Here is a 22496-nt window from a genome sequence, read left to right on the forward strand (position 1 = left end):
GAACAAGTGGATGAAGTCGTTATTATGAATGTTATATTTGTTCTATAATAAAAAGTGTGCATGTGTAGTGTAAAAAGGGTATTTCAAAGTGATGAAACCCACAGAGAAGCATCAGCGGACTCCACAGCTCCCCTAATCCCTAAACATCGTTATAGTGTTTTTTTCTACTCTTTGTTTTGGTTTTGCAGCTACAACTTCACTGTGTTGGCTCATTCTTATCGATCTCATAGCATCATTTCCAGCAACACAAGGGTGCGACTATTTTCAGTGAAAGAGCCCCTATAAACCTATCACCTGCCTTTCACCAAAATGCTGCAGATATTTGCAAACAAATTCAAGAGGCATTTGCTTTAAAAGGTGATATGTCAACAAACATATTGTGCTTTAAATAAACTTGTTTTTTTGCTTTTTCAATCTCCAGGAAGACTGTATTAGTGTGGTAATGTGTCTTCCGTCTTTGATTTCAGAACAAAGCACATGAATGCAGTGCTGTATAAAACCTTGTGCTAATGATCATGGCAAATATGTTTTACTTTTATTACAAAAAGGTTTATTTTCTTACACAAGTGGACGTAAAATCGTTAGTGACATTCATCTACAGTTCCCCTACGTTAGACATCAGAATGAGTGCTGGGTATAGAAACATTTACAGTACAGAAAGATTAGGGTGCATAGCAGTAGAAGTGAAATTTGACTATTGTATTTTGTATAGTACAGTAACATTTCAACCTCCTCCAACATCAACATAGTGTAAGCCAAGAGGAAAAAAAATATTTCATCATGTAAAAACATTTTGACTTTTGAAAAAAATTGTTTTGTCAACTGCATAGACCAACTGCAATTAGGGTACACAGAGGCTACTGTCTTCTAGTACAAACGTAAACATACAAATACAGTGACTTTACACTGCTGATAACATATTGTGCAGTACACTTATGGTGAAGCTGTAGTTGCTTCTCGCTCCGGATAAATGTATTTCAGTATAGTTTTGCTGAAACTACTTAGAGGAAATAGATGTAGAAACACCTTAATGGATTGGAGGGCTGATAAAAAACATTAAGGGAGACGATCTTTTGGTAGAAGAGGCTGAAAAGAGCAAACAAGGAAACTAAAAGGTAGATTTTACAGAGAAAAACGACACTGTTCAACCAGACATAACACCTCCAGTGCATTCTTATTAAAGGTAATTATCTTTTGCTCATGACAACTGCCAAATTTCTCACATGGCAAAACAATAGTTGGACACAGAAAAGTGCATATTTATGAAAAGAATGTGCTAAAAAAGAACTTTACCATGAAGTACAGTGTTATAAAGAAACCAAAACATCTACATTTTCACAGTAATGTTCCATAGAAATACATACACACCCAAAGGCAAAACCGATCCTGAGAAAATAATCTCTACAAATCAACAATGACACAATGCATTGTCCATTACAGTCTTCTGCATTTAAAACATTCTTACAATAAAGAACAATACAAAATACACAATTACTTTTAAAAACATGGTGTCAAAAAGTAAAAAGACAAAAACAGTGTGGCCCTGCCAACAATATCATCTTCATGGCATGAAATAAAACACAAATCTCACACAGCTGAAGGACAGTATACTGTACCCTTCACATACTTATGGTTTTGGTATAAGTGTTTTTTTTGGACGCTCGTTGCAGAAGTCAGACCATACAACTAATTAACATACCATGTACAAATTCATTTTTGCTGTATGCAACTCTTAAATCAGTAACACCATATTACTGCTCGTGACAGAGCATAGTTTTTAGGGTTCTGGTACCATCTGACTTTATATTTACAACCAAAAAGGAAATAGCAAGCTGGAAAAAAAAACTAAATCTGATTGAAGCAAGGCTCTTGCTATCATGCATCCATGCAGAACTTTTCAATCCCTACTCTCTACTCAGATACTATCGGTGAAATGCAACGGGGGACAAAACAACATTTGTGTCGCGGGGACAGACATCCTCATTGTCCAGACAGAGCAGACATGGCTCTTAACTCAGACCCTTTAGCATTGCCTCTGGTGTCATTAGATGTACTTTTCTGTCAGTTTCCGCTTTTCAGATGTGGACTGATGTATTGTTTTTGCATGACTTCTGCTTATCACTCTTTTACAAGGGCCCCAAGGCTGTGTTTGGGTTCAACTCTGCAGCGAACACATGGTTCTCAGGGTCAGAGGTAATCATGTGGGCAACCTCTGTGCTTCGTCTAGAGGGTGCACAAGAATGAAAACAGAACACAGAGAAGTTAACACTCAATCTCAAGTCCAGGGAAAATGTTGTGATTCTGTATGTAGCAAGAGTTATAAAGCAAAAATAAGCGATGCGATTCACTCACCTGACGGCGAGGGCGAATTGTCCTCCCCTGTCGTCACAAAATGTAGATCAGACCCCAGAGCAGCAATGGAGCTCCTGGGTCGGATGCAACGGTCACCTGAGAAACTTCTGCGCAGTAGAGCCTAAAGCGAGACATGTTAGACAAATTAGTAAGAGTAAGAAGTCTAACTGCATAAACATTACATTTTTACATTTTAAAATGTATAATCCTTAAAAGCACATTCAAGAAATGTCAGTTTAAATTATGTTACTGTCCTAGTATCAATATTTTCATCTGATTTCGTATAAGATTTCATATTTTGACTAGCTAAGCTAACATAAGGTTAATGGCGATTGATTTTGGAGAACGCTTGTTGTCAAAATCAGTGAATATCTCCACCCGAGCCCATAACCGTCGGTACTGTGTGTGCGCTGAAAATAAAATCTGGTGTTAATACACAGCCTAGGCTCTGTAAACAGGCATGTTGCTAGCTACAGTAGCCCCCTTAGTTTACATAGCCTTTGTTTACAGTTAGAAAGATTAGAAGGTGAATTCCTTGTAAATTAAAGGACGTTTACATATTTAAATATATGCATACCTAGTAAAGGGTTTGTCTACTTCTAACAATGTCTCAAACTAGTGTGATCATAAGTGTTTGATATTATAACACTAGATGTAGATACAGCCTCGCTACATTGATTTTCATTCAAGAAAAAAATAAAACATATTTTGTCCTGCTTGCCTTGCGTGTCATTGGGCTGGTGGGGGCGGAGGCACTGCTGTACAGGCTGAGGGTAGAGTTAGACCTGCTGACAGTCAAACCCTTGGACGAGCTTCCAGCGGGAGACAAGTACTTCTCCTTGATCTTCAGGTTGGTCCTGCCTTTTACTGTCGGTGACACAGCAGGGGGATTTAACAGACCACTGTAAACATGTGTAATTCAAAGCAGCCCCACCTCCAGTAATAGTCAACAGACACTGTTTGCATAAATAATTTAAGCAACATCACCAATATAAGTCAGTATAAAAAATCAAATGAAAGTGTTCAATATACTGAAGATTATAGATAAATGTACAGATATTTATGGAACACACTATCAAGTTTGATTGTTTTTTATGGAAGCATGTTTCCATTTTAACCTGTACTTTTTATTCTATTTAAATGTTTTACTTCTTTTCATTCGCTTTTAAATGTCTTCTAATGTGTTTTATGTGTTTTAAAATTGCCCCTGTAAAGCACTTTGAATGGCCTTGTGTTGGAATTGTGCTATATAAATAAACTTGCCTTGCCTTAATCTTTTCAGAAATGCAATATGTACACATTGGTTATACTGTAAGACCAAAGAAAAACATAACCAATAATTCAAGTTGGATTGTTTGTTTTATATGTAGTGTTTACCTGACAACAATAATGTGCTTAGGTTGTCATCAGTTGAACGTATGGCAAAGGTGTGCTTTGTTTGGTTAAGAAAACATTGTTTGCAGCAGCAGTAGAACAGGATGGTGTACTGACCTCTGCATGGGTCATTCTTGACCAAGAACTCATCTAGAGCAGTCCAGCCTCCCCCCACCCTGACCATCAACGTGCTACGCAGGATACGAACCATCCGCAACTGGTGGGAATCTCCAAACTGTAGCAAACAGAGAAAGTTATAGCTTTTGAAGAACTCGTTACTGTGTCATCTTCAACGAATTCCAAAATGTCACTGATGTTTACATAGTGTACGTTATTTCCAAACACCCAGATATCATATGTTGATTCCAAACAAACCCCAAATAAACCATAGTACAGTATATGCTGCGTGACCATTGGAAATTAGAAGATGGAATGTTATAGGTGCTTAAATATTTTTTAATGACTCACTCTGTATCGATTGGCACTTATTTGCTCCACTTCGAACCTCTTGGGACAGTTACACTGTGATACCTGTCGGCTCACCTGAAGTAGGGAAAAACATAGGAGATAATGTGTAAGTACAGTATATTTCATGATACAGAAGTGTCATGTTAAATCTAATAATAAATCAGATTGCAGATTTTCTTATGCGCAAACTGTCCATACCTCTTCGTTAATTTGATCGGCATCCAGTGTCTTCCTGTAGGGATCCCTGCTAGGGTGAAGCGCACTCACAAACTCATAGTAGTCGATGAAGCCATCGCTGTTCAGGTCAAAGATGTTTGCCACTGCGTGCATCTCCAGGGCGTTGGTTGGAAATTCTACAGGAAAGAGGCATACAGTCAGTAGGGAATTACAACTGTGCAACCTTAATTACACAGTTATGACATAGCATACTCTGTTTGAAAAATGTAATTATGGGAAACAGTGGACATATTGTCATGAACACCAATAGTATAATACATGCATGTGTAACAGAATCATTGATAATTTAAAATGATTTAATTTGAATAATATTAATAGGGTGGAAGCATACTAAATGGTCATCTCAGGTGCCGTATTTTGAATGCATACTCGAAATGAGAGTCACATGGGGGCACACACTAAAAATCTGTTCTTACTGGAGGCAAGGACATAATCAACAAACTCCTTCCGGCTGATGCGTCCGTCCTCATCCCGGTCGATGTTGCGAAACACGTCTAAGATCCGCGACTTCATCAGGTGAGTAATCCACTGCATGTAACGCTTCCGCCAAAGATTGAAGTCAAAGTTGGCAAATTCTTCCATCTGTGCAGAAATGCAAAATATGAGTTTTAATAACATTGACTTCAAATGGGTTTTTCTACTCTATTGGCTAGCTGTGATGGCACTATAACTTGTGTAGTACAATAACCTCTTTGAGCATTTGCTGTTGTTGCTCCAGATGGTTTTGTCTGGCCACAGCCAGGAGCCAGAGTTTCTGCCACTGGCTGACCAGCTGACTGAGCTCTGGGGTCTGGGGGTCGAGGTGCTCCAGGGGAATCTGTATGACAGGCTGCAGCTTCAGAGTGCTCCTCCTCTCTGGATGATAATAATGGAAATAATGGGATCAGCCTTGGCAACTTATCTCTGCTTTACACATGTTTAGCACTGAGAAGGTAATTGTGACTTTAAATAAACGGGTTGATAGAATGTGAACCGTACTGGTTTCACGGTGGCTTACTTGTGAGTGGCCGTTTGCTGGGAGAAACTTGCTGTTTAGAAATGCTCTTGTGTTTGCAGGACTTGGTGGCATGTTCGACCTCGGGGAACTTTTTATTGAGCTCCTCCATGAATACCTGCAGAGAGAATTCATAAGTGAAAACTTAGTAGAGCAATGTTCAGATTCAGGTTCAATTTAAGGGTCCACAAACCATACAGACATTTACAATATATACAAAAGTCAGACACAACACAGGAGGGCCGGGCATGTAGCCTATATTCCTTAGTACATAACACCTGTTGCTGCCAGCATTTTAATATAGCAACAAGCTGTATCTGCACTCAACATAGAACAGAGAAGAATACGTACTGTGTGCTGCTGGATGAGTTCTTGGTTCTGCTCTGTGCTCTCTGGTGGAGGCTCCTGGTCTCTGAGGTTGAGGGCTTCCTCTGCTGAAGAGATCCAGTCCAGTAGTCTCTGAACCTCCTCTCTCTCTGCCTCCAGTGCCGCCAAGCTGGCCTGGATCTTCTGGCCCTGCTGCTGAGCCCAGGTCTGAACCTGGTTAAGAAAAACAAGGAGGGAGATGGGTAAAATGACATTAGTTCCATTCAAATGTTCTCAAACTGTGGCCCTGTTTTACAGTTTATAAATGGCTAAAGGTATTGAAACAGTTACCCTCTAACTACAAACTATGTTTAGGTTCAAGAACTGGTAGCACCTGATGGATACTTACAAATGATTAGTCTAACATGTATTTACAGTAATCCTTAAGCTTATTCATCTTTAATCGTATACTGCAGGCAGGAAGCACTCACCTCCTCAAAGCGGGTCTTGGTGACACTGATCCAAGATTTGAGGGTGATTATGGAGTCTGGGTGACAGCAGGCCAGGATCTCCTCACCCAGACACTGGATGTTCTGTAACTCCACTGCCTGAGTCTGCAAGGCACTCATTGATTCCTTTAAAGGGGCAGAGATAGGATTTATTCAGCGTTTTAGCCAGAAAAAAAGTTTGGCATTGAAATTTAAAAACATTTAATTTTGTTTGAACAACAATTAACTCATATCAGTCTGAGTATCTGTCCTTTAACAGGTTGAATGGGTTCAAGCATGAGCGCAACAATCCACCCTGCTTAACTAGCCTTCATTTTACTCCTTATCAGCATGACTCTTTGTTTTGTTGCAGACCATGACCTTTGACCAACCCAGAGGAACAAACATATATTTCCCTATAGGGAGTCATAAGGTATCATGCTATACTGACCTCGTGTTGTTTGAGGAAGGCAAGCAATCCCTCCTCGTCCTCTGGTATCACCCCGTACTTCAGTATCCTCTCTGCCTCAGAGAGGCGTTCCATGAAGGAGTGAACAAGGCCGTCAAACTTTTCAGCCTATTGTGTGCAAAGACAAAGAAGATAAGCTCTTCAGTTAAGATAAGAATATGTTTTGGCCCTGGCCCCTACTTATGAACTTTTAATAACGTCAGCCAATCATGTGCCATTGCTTCCTGAAATTATTATAGAAAGATTCCAGCCTGACAGAATTTTGTGTCAAACACATTCAACGCCACTGAGTTGAAAGTTTCAGTTTCAGTCCATCGATGCCAACATAATGGATACGCTACCTGCTGGACTGCAGCCTCCAGTCTGTCCTGCTTGCTGACTGACAGTTTGCACACCGCCTCCCAGCGTCCCTCCAGCTCATCCATCTGCTCCTGCAGCCAATGAGCATCAGCCGTGCTGCTCCTGGTCAGATCCCTCACCGAGCGCTTCAGGGTCCTAATGCAGCCGGCGCGCTTCCCTAGCTCCTTTTGGAAAGACTGAGAGAAAATAAACATTTGCTGAGAATGCTGCAATTTTGCTACAAGACAGCATTGTAAAGAAAGCAGCACAAACAATTTATTGACTTAATATTTAGAAATGATGACCAGATTAAATTATAATCACTGTAAACAAATCATGGGTGAGTCATTCAAAAGCTTCATTGTGAGCATACGTTAACCTATCAGTTGGGCTTATTTGTTTACAGCAGTTATAAGAAGGTATTTACATGTACAGATACATTAAAATATAGAGTATACACAAATTATGTTGAATATCGTGAATTATTGAAGGCACGCATACAAATTTGTGATATATGTTGTACCTTGTGCTTGTCTATCAGGTTGTGCACCATGTCTTTGTCTCCGCCGACAGAAACATCCTCTGCCAGTTGGGGCTCCGCTCTATACAGCCAGTCATTCAGTGCCAGGAGAGCATCAGTGAATCTGCCTGAGAACAGCAGGCCTTCCTCCAGCTTGTGTTGTCTGAGAAAAGCAAACAAAAATATTGGATTTACTCTCAATGAACAGGATTTTGTTTTATTAAAGTTCACTTATTAAGCAAAATGCACTTTTTCATGTTTTTTAACACAAGGTTACATAAATATGGGTGCCTGACTAGAGACTCCCAAAGTATAAAAAAAACACCTCTCTGTTTTTCTCTTGACACCCCTGAATCTTAATGGCATTTAGATTCAAACCGGTCGTAAGATTCAGGGCTAATCAGAGCAGACTGGGCTTTTTTGGAAGGCGGGGCTTAAAGAGACAGGTTCTAAAACAGAGCGTTTCAGACAAAGGCTGAGAAGAGGACATTCAGCAATGGCACTGTGAGAAATATAAAGTTTTTTTTTGGACACTACACCATGAAAACAGTTTCTCCAAAACAAAATTCCAATTTTGAAAATTAGCATGATGTGTGACCTTTAATACTTGGTAGAAATGTCTCTATCGGCTGTGATACAGTGCCGTACCTCTCCATGGACTTGCCACTGATGGTGTCCCATGTGTCTTTGAGTTCAGCCATTAGATTCTCCAGATGCTGTCTATCCCGGCCCGTTTGAGCTCTTTCATGAAGGCTGCGTCCATTCTTGGCCGTAGCGTCGTACATGGGCCTCTTTGACCTCAGCAGTTTCTGGAACTCCTAGTTTTGATGTAAGAGATCAGCGAAGGCATTCATAAACCTGTGGCATACGTCCAAGTGGTGTTCATTGTGATGCCTATTACCGTACCTTCTGCTCAGTCAGTTGTTGTTTAATCTCCTCGTGGGTCACAGCGATCTCTCTGTGTGTGTCTAACGTCTGTTCTACCTCCGTCATCCAGTCCACTAGCAGGCGCCAAGACTCATTGAACTGAAATATTACAGAAAAGACAGTTAGTATTGAAAAGTTCCTCTGAGTTACACCTAAAGTACATGTTTAGTTTGAGACATATCTTTCTCAAACTAAACTACTTAATCAGGAAGTCACATTGAGATCAAGATCAAGTGAGACATGATTACAGAATGAAATATCAAACCGGAAAACAGAAAAATTCAAATAAGAAAATATTTTAATATCGAAACAAGTAGTCAGAAGTATGACAGGATGCATTCTTAATATTATTTGTACAGGCAATGGCAAAAAATGGAAAAATGCATGCAATTAGTCTATACAAATATATGAAAATTAAAAAAATTAAAAACCCTATATAGCTATAAACAACAGAACTGTGCATTCTAAAATGACCTTGATGCAAATACAAAAACATAGGACTATGTTACAATTGTCCAAGTTCAAAAATAACGATTTTTAAATTGACCTTTTGGTGTCAGAGCATCCAGTTTTGACTGATAGGGTCTACCTGTTTGGCGTTCTTTTTGACCTCCTCCAGCTTCTTGCCTCTCTCTGACGCGCGCTGCTGTAGCTTTTTGTAGCGATCCTGGACGGTCATGATCAGGTTGTGGATGACGTCACAGTCCTCCTTCCTGCTCAGCTCTGTTAGTCTGCAGGCTGTGTTCTCCACCAAGCTCTTCTTCTCACCATAACCATTCACCTCATTGACCAGTGTCTGTGCAAAGTAAAAGCATGTAATGAACCACAAATGAATACTTCCTGTGCAGTGTTGAGGATGCTACTTTGAAACAATAGCTTTGCAAACTACCAATGACTTCAGCTCAACTACAGCAAAGGTACCATAGAGAGAAATCTAGTTTGTTTAAAAAAAAAATCTTCTTAGAAAAAGTAGTTTGAACTAATATTAAAGTAATAGTAAAAATTACAATCAAATTGACTAGTACATGGGTACAAAATATAATACAAAAAAGTAACATGCCAGCAAACCTTGCCAATTTGTTCGTCACAAAATAAAAATAAAAATGTTTTCCTTTCCTTGTATGGCCCAAAATGTTTATAGTTTGTAGATTCAGTAGTAAAATACACAAACATGGTACAAAAAATAAGTTATTTAACTACCTGCAACTATGAATGTAGTTGAACTATTAGCAAGCTACTGCAAAATGTAGTTAAACTAACATTAGTTTGATGCCACGTAGCTCCCGAACACTTCAAATGTGTATATAACGTGATGATCTGAAGTAGACAGACGACAGCAGGTATAAAAAGGGACCTACTCTGTGATCCTGCAGTTGAGTAGACACTGTGTCCAGAACAAAGCTGGGTGCAGGAAGAAGCCCGATGGACTCCTCACACTTGCTCATCTTAGTGAGAAGTTCCTGGACGTTACTGTGGAACTCCTTGGCCAGACTCAATCCTTGAGTGAGCTTTGCCTGTGGGAACAGCACAACTTTTAGATATGTGTATATGCCATATTTAGTAGGTGAATGATGAATCAAAATGGAGGGCACATGACAATGAATAGTTAAATAACCTTTCGCTCCTGGACTTTGCTGTAAACCGACGCCCATTTCTGTTCAAGAATAGACAGGCTGTGTTCAGTGCCCGATCCCCGCACAACATCCCTCTCCAGCATCCTGTGGATGGCATTCCTCACATCTGTGTAGGCGTGGAGCTTTGACTCCATCTCATTGCACAATTCCTTCAATGGGGAGCAAGACAATGGTTTTTACTTTAGGAAGATATTTCTTACTGGGTTAGATTGTTTTTATTTTCTTCTTAGTCTCTTAATCTAAAAAAATAAATAAAGTCTGTTATACCAAATGAGCGGCGAGCCTTTCACTGGCAGAGTCCGGCATACTCCAAATGGTTTTAGAGGAAGTCAGTCTCAGGTCTGTGTTCTCCAGCCACTGCAGAAGGTCCTGCATCTCCATGGTTACATCTTGTACCTGCGGTGAAAGCAACAGAATTGAAATGTAAAAAGTCTCCCACAGTGATCATGATGTCGGTTCAACACCAACTATCAACCATTTTATTATATTTATATGATGTTATGTTTATGTTCTTCACGATTTCTTCATTAATGCAATTGTATTTGTAGGTATGGTTTATAGTTTAAATGTTTTTTAATATTGTTTCGACTTGACTTTTTCTTTCATGACAATAAAAGCCACCAGTTTGAATTTTGAAATTGAGACACTTGTATGTTTACATTCACAGTCACCACAAGAGGGCGCCCTGATGTACTGGTAATGAAGCTGAAACGCAGTATAGCTGAGGAAAGGCTGCGTACTAATACATTGCGTTACAATGCACTATTTACACTGTTAACAGTTGTGTTACCCTTCTTTGTGACTTGTGTTGCAACCACAACCTAATACTGGATGTGTTTGTCTCTGTTCACCTGACTGAGTCTGTTCTCTAACTCCAGTTGCCGGCGTTCGGTCTCACAGCGGACAGACTCCCAGCTTTCATTGAGTTGCTCCAGATGAGACTGCAGACCGTGTGGACTGTCCCCGGACCCAACCTCCAGCAGCGCCCTGCCCGCCTGGTTCAGGGACGCCATCGTACGAACATGTGACATGACATCATTACGCAAGACCTTAGAGAAGGAAGAAACATTTAAGGTTACTTCAACAAGGTGTCAGGGTTTGCATATTAAAATGCATTGTTTGAAAGAGTAATGAGACAAGGGTTCCAGTGGTCTTAGTTGTGTCCTGCAGTTCAGACAATGACATGTATTGTTGTCAGACAATTCCAGCAGTGTGTATAGTTAAGCTAAAATGAATAACATAACTATTGAATAAGATACAGACACTGGTAGACACAATGTTGAAGACTTTCAGGAGACAGAAGTATGTTGTTCCAGTGTTTACTGTTATCTAGCAGATACACCCACAGCTCTATGAGAGAGTCGCGAGATGCATAGTTTATTGTGTTCTGGGACCTTCAAAGTTTGACAGTTACTAAAAGAAAGACAATTAAACTAGGGACCATCTGTGGCAGTGTAGCCGTGGAAGGAAGGGCTTATCCTGAATTGTAAGTCACTTTACTGTATTTTATTGGAGTGAGGCCACCACCAACCTTATGTTTGGCCAGCTCTATCTCACAGGCCTGCAGGTCGATGCTGATTGGCTGGCTGCCCTGCAGTTGTTCAGCTGTCCTGGAAAGCCATGTGTGCAGCTCATCCAGTGTGTTTTGGAACTGACCCAGACCCAGCAGAGCACACTCCAGCTGATGCTGTTGGCAGAACAGAAAAGATAACATGTTATATATACATTTCTCTTTTACAGTTTGCTTGTTTATCTGGCTGAATGTAGTTTCTACTTGGCTGTTGTTAGAGTAACATCAAATTTTATTAAAATCATAAAATAATAATTGTGACTTTGTGCATAAAATGGGTTATAGTGACAGGCTAATATTAGTAGTACACCAATGATGTCTGCTTGCATCTTCTCACCTGTCTGCCAACAGTGTCTGACTCCAAGCGGTCCCAGCGCTGTCTGAAGTCGCACAGCGGTGAGACGGAGCCCGGACGCTCTGAGCCCGGAGACAGCCGGCACACAAAGCGATGGTTCAGGCTTTCTATCTCAATTTTCTTCTGGTACAGTTCTCGCTTAAATTCCTAATGGAGAGAATACAGACCAAAAAGTTGTGAGGATTCACATTACATTAGCTTTTGTCATGACTTGTATGTTAAAGGTTCTATTAAAATACAATATGAGACAAACATACTTATTGTATAAAGCTTTGATTCATTGCTGGTTGTGGGTGAACTACTGTCTATGAACTCACCTTGAGATCACATAGCTGCTCTTTGACTGACTCCAGGTCAGGGCCAACCATGAACTCTTCAGTAGACCTTAGCTCTGCTGACTTCAGCCACTCAAAAAGGCCCTGTAAGTAAAACAATAACAATGTGGGAATTAAAGTAGTATAAAATACATACATGACATTTTTTAACATCAAATACATTTTGTCATAAAAATCTGAACATGCGACCCTGTTGGTATAATACAGTTGGATCATATTCACAGTTTCCTTTTAATCCTTTCTCTGCACAGTTTGCACCATTACAACTCACCCTCTTTGGCAGAGAAAATATGTCAGCAACTCATGAGAAAAGCTACAGGGAGTGAGAGTCTAAACTTTTGCTACTAAAACAAAATAAAATACTAGCTTTGTCTTTGGCTGGCTTCCATAGCATTGCTTGAGTCAGGCAGTAGTGACCTGTTTTGATAGGGCTATGTTACTGTGCATGGAATATGTGTTAGTACATGGGTTAGTATGTGCATGTAATGATACTGCAAGTGTATACTGTTACATAGGCACACACCTGCAAAGTGTCTTGATAATGTAGTGCCATCTGCAAGGACTCCTCCAGCTTTTTGTGACACTCGCTCCACATTTTGCTCAAGCTGTTCCACGTGCAATAGAGCTGTAAGGCAGCAGAAAGACAAGGTTTAATGCCATCCAACAAAACATCACAAGTTAAAAAGGACTTAATTTAAAATTCAATGTCTCACTTCATCCAGGCTCTTTGTGACATCTGGCTTGTCTGTATCCCCGCAGGCTGACATCAGATCCATTCCCAAAACACCAAGGGTGTCCAGATCTCCCTGTAAACTGTCAATATCCTCCCTGAGAGTCTATAAGTTAAAAAAGGAAGGGAAAATGTTGTAGTGTCTTATATGTAACATTTTGGGATTCCTCTGCATGATACTTTTTTGAAGAGCTTCCAGACAAACCTGCATGGTTTCAAGGCTCTGGCGGATTGTTTCAGAGTCTGTCTGACTAGCGTTCAGATCCAACACGGCCTGCTGAGCATCACTCAGAGCCGCCGTGACATCGCTGACATCGCTCCAGAACTTCAGGGCCAGATCCAAGAGTTTGAGCAGCCAGCTTTCCCTCTCCTGGGCCTGTGTGTGTGTCTCATCCCACAGCTGGGCCAGGCTGGAGACACGCTCTTGGATTGCTACGGAGATTAGGGAGATATTGTCTAGAATCTGCTCTTTTGCCTCGTTTTCCATTGAGCAGCACAGTGTGGTCCGGTACGGCCCCGGTTCGGCATGGTACGGTAACCCTAGATCTGATTTGCATTTCCACTGCAGACAGTATCATTGCAGGACGGCGATAGCAGCGGTCAGCGTATATACAGTCAATGGGTTAGGGCTGTTGAACGGCTTGGTACCCCAACGGAAATATCTTGAAAATAGGTGCTGCCCGGCTCGCTTATTTTGGTACTATTTCCAACATTTGACGGTGGAATTGCAAATAAATGCGTGCCGAGCCGCACTGAACCGAAGCGCACCACTCAGTGGAAACAAGGACTTTTTTCCCATTGTAAAATGAATAACCAATGTGCACCAGGAGAGTTTCATATGTGTTTACATGCAAGATTGCATTACCTGTACCGACGGAGCCATCGCCAGCTGCTTGTGTGTTAGCCAGCAGCTCGTCCGCCTGTGTCTTGACAGTGCCCAGGCCCAGCTCCAGCTTGGACAGCTCAGACCGGGTGTGCTTGTTGTCCTGCAGCTGTTCCTGGATCCTCGGGGTGAGGCCTTGAAGAGAGCTGGGTGTCTGCATGCGACTGCGCAGACGGTCAAGGCTTTCTCTGATGAGGGTCATCCTCTCGTTAAGCTTATCGGTAAAGGAATAGATCTGAAGTTAAGTGCTTGTACGTACTGTATGGGTGATACATTACCAAGTGTTTAGCTATTTGTAACACTTTCTGCACTAGCCAACTGTTCTTACTTGCGTCAAACGAGGCAAGGACTCCTCGAGCAGATTAGCAGTCTCTCTGACACGCTCTCTAATGGCTCTGTGCTGCTCCTCGGCCTCCGCAGCTTTTCGACAGAACTCATCCCCCTGAACAGGATTCAGCTCTGACAGGCGTTTTGCCAGAGAGCATAGGCGTGCAATCAAGGGTCTGTGTTCTGCTATAGACTCCCTGAGACCCTGCGCAGAAGAGAGATACAAAGAAAGATTTACAAATAAAAATGGAAGCAGACTTTTGTTTCAGAAACAACCTGGTTTGTGAGTTTAATCTCAAAAGTGGACAAGGAAGTTTGAAAAAGAAAAAATCGTTGTCTCACTTTTCACGGCATACCGGATAAAACTGATATGCCATAATGTAAACTGGTGGAACAAAAACCCTCTCAGGAAGCAGATTACATTAACTAACTGTACTTGGACAAAACAGCTCATTTACCCGGGGGGCAAAATGGTGGCAACATTGTGAAGAATAAAAGGACTTCTTTGTTGAACCAGACAAAAAAATGGGATGATTAAAAAAAAAGAGAAAAGCTGGCACTCTAAAGTGGAGAGGCAGGTTTCCTATACCTGTAAGAGGTCCTGTTGTTCCCGAAATGCTTCGTAGCTAATTGTGCTCAGGGAGAGCTTGCCAGTAAGGGTTTGAGTTTCCTCGAGCCAGGGTGAAACCTCGGAGAAGCCCTCTGAGAACTGGAGGAGAAGCGACTGAGCATGCTCCAGCTGCAGGACCACGTGGGAACTGGTGGCTGAGGTGGTGTTGCACTGCTCCTGTAAGGCATCCATTGGGGTCTGCATGGGGGGGGGGGGGGTGATAGTAAAATATTTCATTAAAAAACACAAATTTACTATAAACTCCTTAAAAGTTTGTCTGTTTACATTATCAGTCACATTTTCGCAATGAAATGAAGCAGAAAGAATACCAGCAAATCGCCGGTTTCCCCTTCGTCACTGTACGTCAACAAGATTTCAGCGACCTTCACCATCTTCTCAATGTTGAACCTGTGTTGGAGAATCTCTACAGCCAAAATCTATAGGGGAGATAATAGATAACATTTAAAACTAACCAAACACAACTTTAAATCAATTTCTTCAACCATTCATCTTCACACATTATAAATGAATTATAACGAGAACACATGATTTTATTTAGAAAAATCTTAATCTGGTTGATTAGTCACTCAGTGGTATGTGTAAGATGTCCTGACCTTCTGCTCGTACAGTTGTTCTGCTATGAGCTTGGGATCCAGATGAATAGTTTTCAGCTTCTCAAGGCTCAGCGCTGTGTGTCTGAACCAAGCCATCTCCTTCACCACTGCCTGTTCCAGCTGATGATAATACACTGTATGTCAGCACAGCCGTACAGCAGCATAAGTGTGTGTATTCCTATTATATATTTAGATTAATATAAAACAGCTTTATAACTAATTAATTAATATGTTCAATTACACTTTGCTTGATAATGACATTTTCCTTTTGTTACTTTGATAGCACAATCATGCAGTTGTATTAGTGACATAATCTATCAACATCTAAACACGACATTTTGAGCAATCTTTAGCAACGTTCCTCTGAAAAAACAGAACTCTGCCATAACATCTGAAATGGTTCATTGTAGGACCGTGTGGGAGAAATGTACCCTCTGTCTTTCAGCTGCACATAGAACAGCATCTCCAGCGTGTGTCTGCGCTCCAGCGGCCCCTAGGAGCTCCCTCTCGATGCGGCCCAGCCACAGGTGAAGATCCTCCTGGCTGGAGGTACAACGACTAGAGGCCTCCAGGGCCTGCTCAAGCCTCTGCAGCACGTCCAGGCTGCTTAGACTCAGCACAGAGCAACGGATACGCAGAGAATCCATCTTCTCCTCTACCTGCTGGGCTTCCTCCTCTAAAATAGGAGACAAATCAGAAACAGTGGTCATATTAGCAGTTATGTGGTAGGACATCACACATCCAAGATAGATTAATTGACACATATTTCTATATTGAATCAATTATATTGATCAAGGGAACCCTTTATCTGGACTCATTATACTGTTTTGACATTGCAATCAGATTCCACACCATCTAATTCAAAATCAATACGTCAGACCAAATAGAACATTTTACAGGGAACAGGTCTGCTATTACTACTGGCAGTTTTAAGACAGCAAAATAGTAGTATTGTTATAGATCATCTAAAACTTATATTCATCGCACCTCAATGTTCATTCTCACCTCAACACTATGCCCATTCATTTACCCTCATGTAGTAAACATACCTGAAATTGCTGCCATTAGATCATGTCCCGACTTTTGTATCTTTGCGAGCTCAGAAATTTTGACTTGAATCTCTTCAACAACAGCCTAAAAGAAAATGAAAAAGGTCAAAGATTATTTTCCTTAGAATTAGAATGATATTCCTCTATATAAACTGCACAATGCATATTTACTGTTCTGTACATGCAGTTGAACCAGACATTAGTATCCATCCAACCTTGGCCTTATCTGTGGTGTCCGCGAGATGCAGCATCACTCTCTCTGCATTTCGTAGTTCAGCTATGGTCTGTTCTACAGATATGAGCCATTGCTGCAAACTGTCCACTCCTTCCTGGAAGAGCTTGGCCCTGGGCAGAATGAGGTCCAGACATGTTCTCCTACCAACAACAGAACATGCACTGATTGTTACCATCGGTGACAAACTCTTTGCATCATGCAGTAATCCTTGCCAACTGAGAGTGTGGCATTGCCAATACAAGTAGCTGACCTTTGGTCGGCCTCCAGTTGTAAGGCTTTCCACTTCTGTTCGAGAGCAGAGAGCTTGACCTTTGCCTGCTCCCCATCCTCTCCTGGGTGGGCCTCTACCAGCCGCGGACCCTCCAGCATCATGGAGTCCATACTGCGCCTTCGGTCTGTTAGGAGGCGCTGCAGGAGCTGTACAAAATGAATCAAAAGGTTTATCAAAGATGGATGGGTCTATTCTATATAAACCCTTGTTTGTAGGGAGACTGCAGCTTCAATAAAAAGGAGAGGTTATACATATATCAAAGCCCTCCAAGGTTATATGCTTTATTAAAGGTGCTCCGAGGAACTTTGGACAAATGCGGTAGTGTTTTTACTACTAAGAAAAGCTATATGAAAATAACATTCTTTGCAGTGATGGTCTCGTTTGCTGTGACATGTAATTTATGATCATCAGAGGAACAATTTGACTGTTTCAGAAACATTTAAAAGTTCCTCGTAGCACCTTTAAATCAAAACAGTTATCAATAGTACTACAGAAAATGTGTCTCTAATGCTTGAGATATAATTTAAGAGGAATACCTCATAGTAAGAATCTAAATGTATCAAAGCCCTATTCTTCTTCCTCTCCCTTTCCATCAATGTGGAGAAAGCCTTGTCTCATGTGTCAAGCTTACATTGTTAAGAGCCAGGCAGGTTTCACCTCATCCAAACTGCTTTCAATGGGTGTGATAACAGGAAATGTTCACAAAGACTTACTGAAGCTCATTGTGGCTATGAACACCACCCATTCACCGCTGAATATACCTGAATTCATATTATAAAGGAAGCAGTTGAGCAGTTCCTATGCCCCCGGGACACATTTATATAGGTAAATCGTTCAGGTATATTCCCTCTAGTTAAGTAATACTAAGATAGTTTTCCTGGTCAAGAAATTAGGTGAAGTGTTGTTGGTGATAACCAACCTTTTGTTCCTGGAGCTGTGCTTTCACCACTTTGACCTCTGAGGATGGGGGCTTCTGATTGGCTGTGAGCTCCTCTATCTCACAGACCCATGTTAGCAAAGCTTCCAGGCTTTGGAGAAATGTCTCAGAATCTGTAGACGCATCTGTAAGTGCCAAGGCAGATCTTGTTCCCTTAAGAAGGAACATAGTGTAATGTGACATATGAATCAAAGGGAATACTTTGTTCCAGTTTAAACATAATGAGTTTTACTGTTGCTACAGAAGGCAAAAAGAGTTAAGGGGTAAAAACATACCCTCCACCTATCCAGGCTCGAATCCTGGTCTGAACTTGAGGTTCCATCGTTTTGGAGCTGCAAAATAAAGATGGTCCCCATGTTGTTTCAATTCATAAAACCAGTGTTTTACAACCCACCACAATGTCATTGATATAAAACATATGAAAGAGTGAGAATGTAAGTACAGATGAGAGGAGTTGAGTATGAAATGGACTACAAATAAGATTTGTTGAGTTGGAAAGTTGGTGTTTTTATCAACCTCAGCGAGTTCCTCTGCGACACCATTCAGGACTCTAACAGTTCTGGTGACTATGGGGTCTCCTCCCTTATCTCCAGACGGATACTCCGTCACTTCCACAATTTCGGTCACGATTGTCTCTGTCACCTCCGTCACCTCTGTAACCTCTCGTGATGCTAAAGTCTTCCAGGACCAGGGGCTTCCTTCTCTAGAGTCTCTCCTCTGGAAGCTGGCCCTCCGCTCTGAAGCACTCTTGTCCGAGTGAGCCAGAGGTGATCTGGCATATTCCGGAGGCACTGTTCTCCTGGTAAGTGTCCCATTCCTGGATGTTTTTATGGGAGAGGGGCTGTTATGCCAAGCATTATCCAGGGTACTTGTACTCCTAATTGTGGAGGTAGGTGAACTGCGAAGGGGTTTGTCCGAAATGGGAGTGTGAGCCCCCTCCTCCCTCCTAAAAGGACTTTCCTGTGACTCCTTGTCACTCTCCAACTCAATTTCATTGATTGCATCCTCTGTTGCAATGTGTTTGACAGCAACTTCTGATTTGGCCTCTTCTTGTTGCTCTGGGGGCTGCCACTCTCTTCGTCGTTGGTAGCACTCCTTAAGAAAGTCCTGGTCTGACCTCACATGCTTGGACTTCTGGCCCAGGCAGCTGGGTCGGCTGACGAGGTTACCCATAATCCTTCAGCCCACAGGCTATTGAGGTAATAGGTGGGATAAGGCCCCTCTGCCATGCATGCGGAAGATCCTTCAGCTACCTAAAATAAGACAAGGGGTCTCTGGGTCATCATGCATGCATGTCATCATGTAAATCAACAACACATATACCACTGCTTTTCTTTCTTCAAATGCACAACTTTCCTGCTTAACAATCATAAATGCTACATCTTAGATATTCAGAAATATTCTATGAGACTAAATGAAACCACCCTCACACATTGTTTATTTGAAAAATGTCTGTGCCAGCATTGCCCTTTTCTTGGCACAGAAAGACCAGTGGGAACTACAGCAGAGATACTTGGCCTGTTTATTCCCTGTCTCTTTGTCTTCGTTTGGACCACATACACACATGCTCCCCATCTATCTCCCATCACCAACTAAAATATTCCGTGCTTAGAAATCAATGTGACAGGCCTGTCGAGGACCCCACTGTTGAGTCTGGTACTGAGAGGCGGTGGCAAACGGCCAGCTCTTTCTCTAACGCGGCCTGGAACAGTCCTGGGAAACCCGTTCAGGATCTGATCAAATATGACAACCATAAAAACGCAGACATCACCTCATTTCTCTGGGATGACAATAAGAGAGGGGGGTATAAACACACAGCTCATGGGAGCAGTGGGGAGGTATTCAACAGTATATGTTAATGTATAGTATAAAAAGGGTTGGCGGCAAGAATAAACGCTTTCCCATAATTAATACCAAATGGAGCTTGTAGACTATTGGGCTGTTTTATTACCAATATCATTTTGGAAGAAACAGTCATCTTGTTTGAACAAAATGTCTAGAAAACTGAAAAGGTTCCTATTGTCAGTGACACATTTCAAACTGTGTCAGCTCTTCTGCTTCCGCCTCAGCTCAGTGCCTTCATTGTTTTGACAGAGGGGTTAGAGGTGAACGTAATTATCTTGGTCTAGAGGAGCTGAGGTGAGCCCATCGGGAGATCACACAGAGGGTTCCTGTTGATGCTGGGTCCTCCTACTGAGGCGAGGTTGGACAGAATTATAAAGGTCACCTCAGGACAAGCTTAGTGACTAAATGTTGGTTTGGTGGGGGCAATATGGGTCAACAAAGGGGTCATTTGGATATTTGCTCTTCATGCTACAGAGAAAGTTTTTATCTGGTTTGGAAGGAAGTGGGTTAATAGTGCTGTAAGCTATCTATGGATACAGAATTATGCTGAATATGCAGCTCTTATCTTTGCCAGAGGTTAGACACAAAGAAAGTCCACATACAAGGAGAACTTCTGAGAAAACATTGTGCTACTGTCAATATCGCCTCCATATTTGTATCAAATCGAATTGCCGTGTCTCCCAAATATGAATCTAATTATTTTGAAAATACAATGTCCTTTAATTACAAACATCCTCTAAAACATATCTAGTTTGATATGATGCCTGCATGTGCATTAGGCTAGCAATTACCTACATCATGTATGTGTCTGCAGAGCAGATGATGCAGTCAAGGGATCCACAGGGGAGCACACTGTCGGATCAGAGTGGTGCCCAGACAAAGCCCCAGTCTCAAGATCAATGATTACCTAGTTAGCTCAGATCACTGCCCAGCGGTCTCTCCTGAGGAGGGCAGAGAGAGTGCCTGTGGCTGTGTTCACATGGGTTAACAATTCAAGTGGAAAGGGTGTGCCGTGTCTGGTTACTGCACCGCATGTGTGGTTGTTTGCTAAATTACACGCTTGCTCCTACAGTGATCTGCCAGCAATGTATGCAAGGATATGGTGAGTAGTCCAATTAGAGTGCACATGGAACACCACCAGGCAGAAATTATTCAGATAAGTATGCAAATATGTAGTATTAGATTATGTCTACTGGACTAGGCTACGGTTACAGCTAGTATTCCACATACTTTTGAAAAAAGGGAATTTTATCATTGGCAGAGTATACCAATGCCATGACCTACAAATCCACAATCAAAGCAAACCAGGAAAACCCTCTAAAAAGCCTCAAGCCTGTACCTGATATACACCTCCCTTTTTCTAGTATTATAATAACAGAAGAAGAACTAGGGAAGAGAACCACTCAACAATGTTACTCCTATTGCCGATGACCTAACCACCCCATCACTTAACCTATTTTGAAATGGCCCTTAATTCAGCCCAGCCCTTTCTCTGCTCTCAACAGTGATTTATGATACATGAGCGCAGTCCATTTCCTGATTAACTTGATTACAACCAAAATAATAGGGGAGTTTCTGTACCAAAGGGATATGAAATAATACATTTGTGTGTGAAAGTACTTAGTACTTAGTTTTGACATGTAATGTCTAATTATTATCCACATCTCAATATGGGAGACATACTGGTATATTCAAGCCATTTGGGCGACACCTCTCATATCAACAATACTGTACAATAGAGAAGAGGTCCATTGTGCATACTGCATGTTGCATCACTTGACCTAGTTATACCATTCGGGAAACACTGTATGGCTGAGTTTGTAATTAAGGTGCAGAACTATAATAATCAATCACAACAGTAGAGTCCCATAATGTTGTGTCACCGCTGTGTGTCTGCCACTGTTGAGGGAGGTCCTGAAGTAGTAATCATGGTAGTGGTCCCTAATCAACGATGGCAGCTGTGCATTCACCCGAGAGACTCATAACATTTCAGGCTGGATATTGTACAAAGCCACCCAATTATCTCGAAGACTGTCTTCTGAACCTGCAGCACAAAGCTACTGCATACAACCAAATGTCAGCATGGCTGTGTTGAAATGATAAATAGTTACTGAAATGGCCATGCTCACTGTGACATGTTAAAACTTCTTCATATTTCTGTATCCTTCTATGAAATCCAAAGAGCTGGGAGACCTAGAAGTAACAGCTGAATTAAAATATACTTACATCCGAATGTTGTCTCTACTGGGATATTCCATTGCCTGATTCACTTGTAAAATAAATGAAGAAATCCCACCAGTCAGTACTAATTTACTGTCACATGGCTACCTCAATGGAAGTCCAAAACCCAAACTCTCCCTGAGCCAATCCTGAGTTGATGGCAGTTTTTGGCGGTTTGAAGCTTAAACGTGAAAGCACACTTACCCTGGAGCGCCGTTGAGCCAAACAGCATGAGTAAAGGAATCCAGCCAGTCCTCAATCACCATTCAAATAGGAGAGAAAGGGGGGTAAAAAAAAAGAAAATCCAGCTTTGTTTGAGCATCCTTTGAACGGCCTCCCAGCCCCTGCACACACACACACAACATACACATGCTTACTCCCTCCAACGCACACTCAATCAAGTCCAC

At 41.6% G+C, this 22496-nt stretch overlaps 1 protein-coding gene across 1 annotated transcript; it reads right to left on the bottom strand.

The window, feature by feature from the left end:
* Window positions 1–2126: 2126 nt before the first annotated feature.
* Window positions 2127–13585, bottom strand: macf1b (microtubule actin crosslinking factor 1b; the record flags this gene model as incomplete). The annotated part of the gene is made up of 27 exons (XM_080038845.1): window positions 2127–2223; window positions 2358–2473; window positions 3074–3219; window positions 3844–3961; window positions 4195–4269; window positions 4393–4547; window positions 4848–5013; window positions 5114–5286; window positions 5429–5543; window positions 5777–5965; window positions 6223–6366; window positions 6671–6796; window positions 7030–7224; window positions 7551–7710; window positions 8196–8365; window positions 8454–8573; window positions 9064–9270; window positions 9833–9988; window positions 10090–10257; window positions 10376–10504; window positions 10960–11157; window positions 11640–11795; window positions 12016–12180; window positions 12351–12452; window positions 12892–12993; window positions 13082–13204; window positions 13304–13585. 27 exons carry the CDS (start codon window positions 13583–13585, stop codon window positions 2127–2129), a joined length of 4053 nt encoding a protein of 1350 aa, XP_079894971.1.
* Between the last annotated feature and the right edge of the window lie 8911 nt (window positions 13586–22496).

Source organism: Ammodytes marinus (genome assembly GCF_949987685.1).
Source record: "Ammodytes marinus genome assembly, chromosome: 13".
NCBI lineage: Eukaryota > Metazoa > Chordata > Actinopteri > Uranoscopiformes > Ammodytidae > Ammodytes > Ammodytes marinus.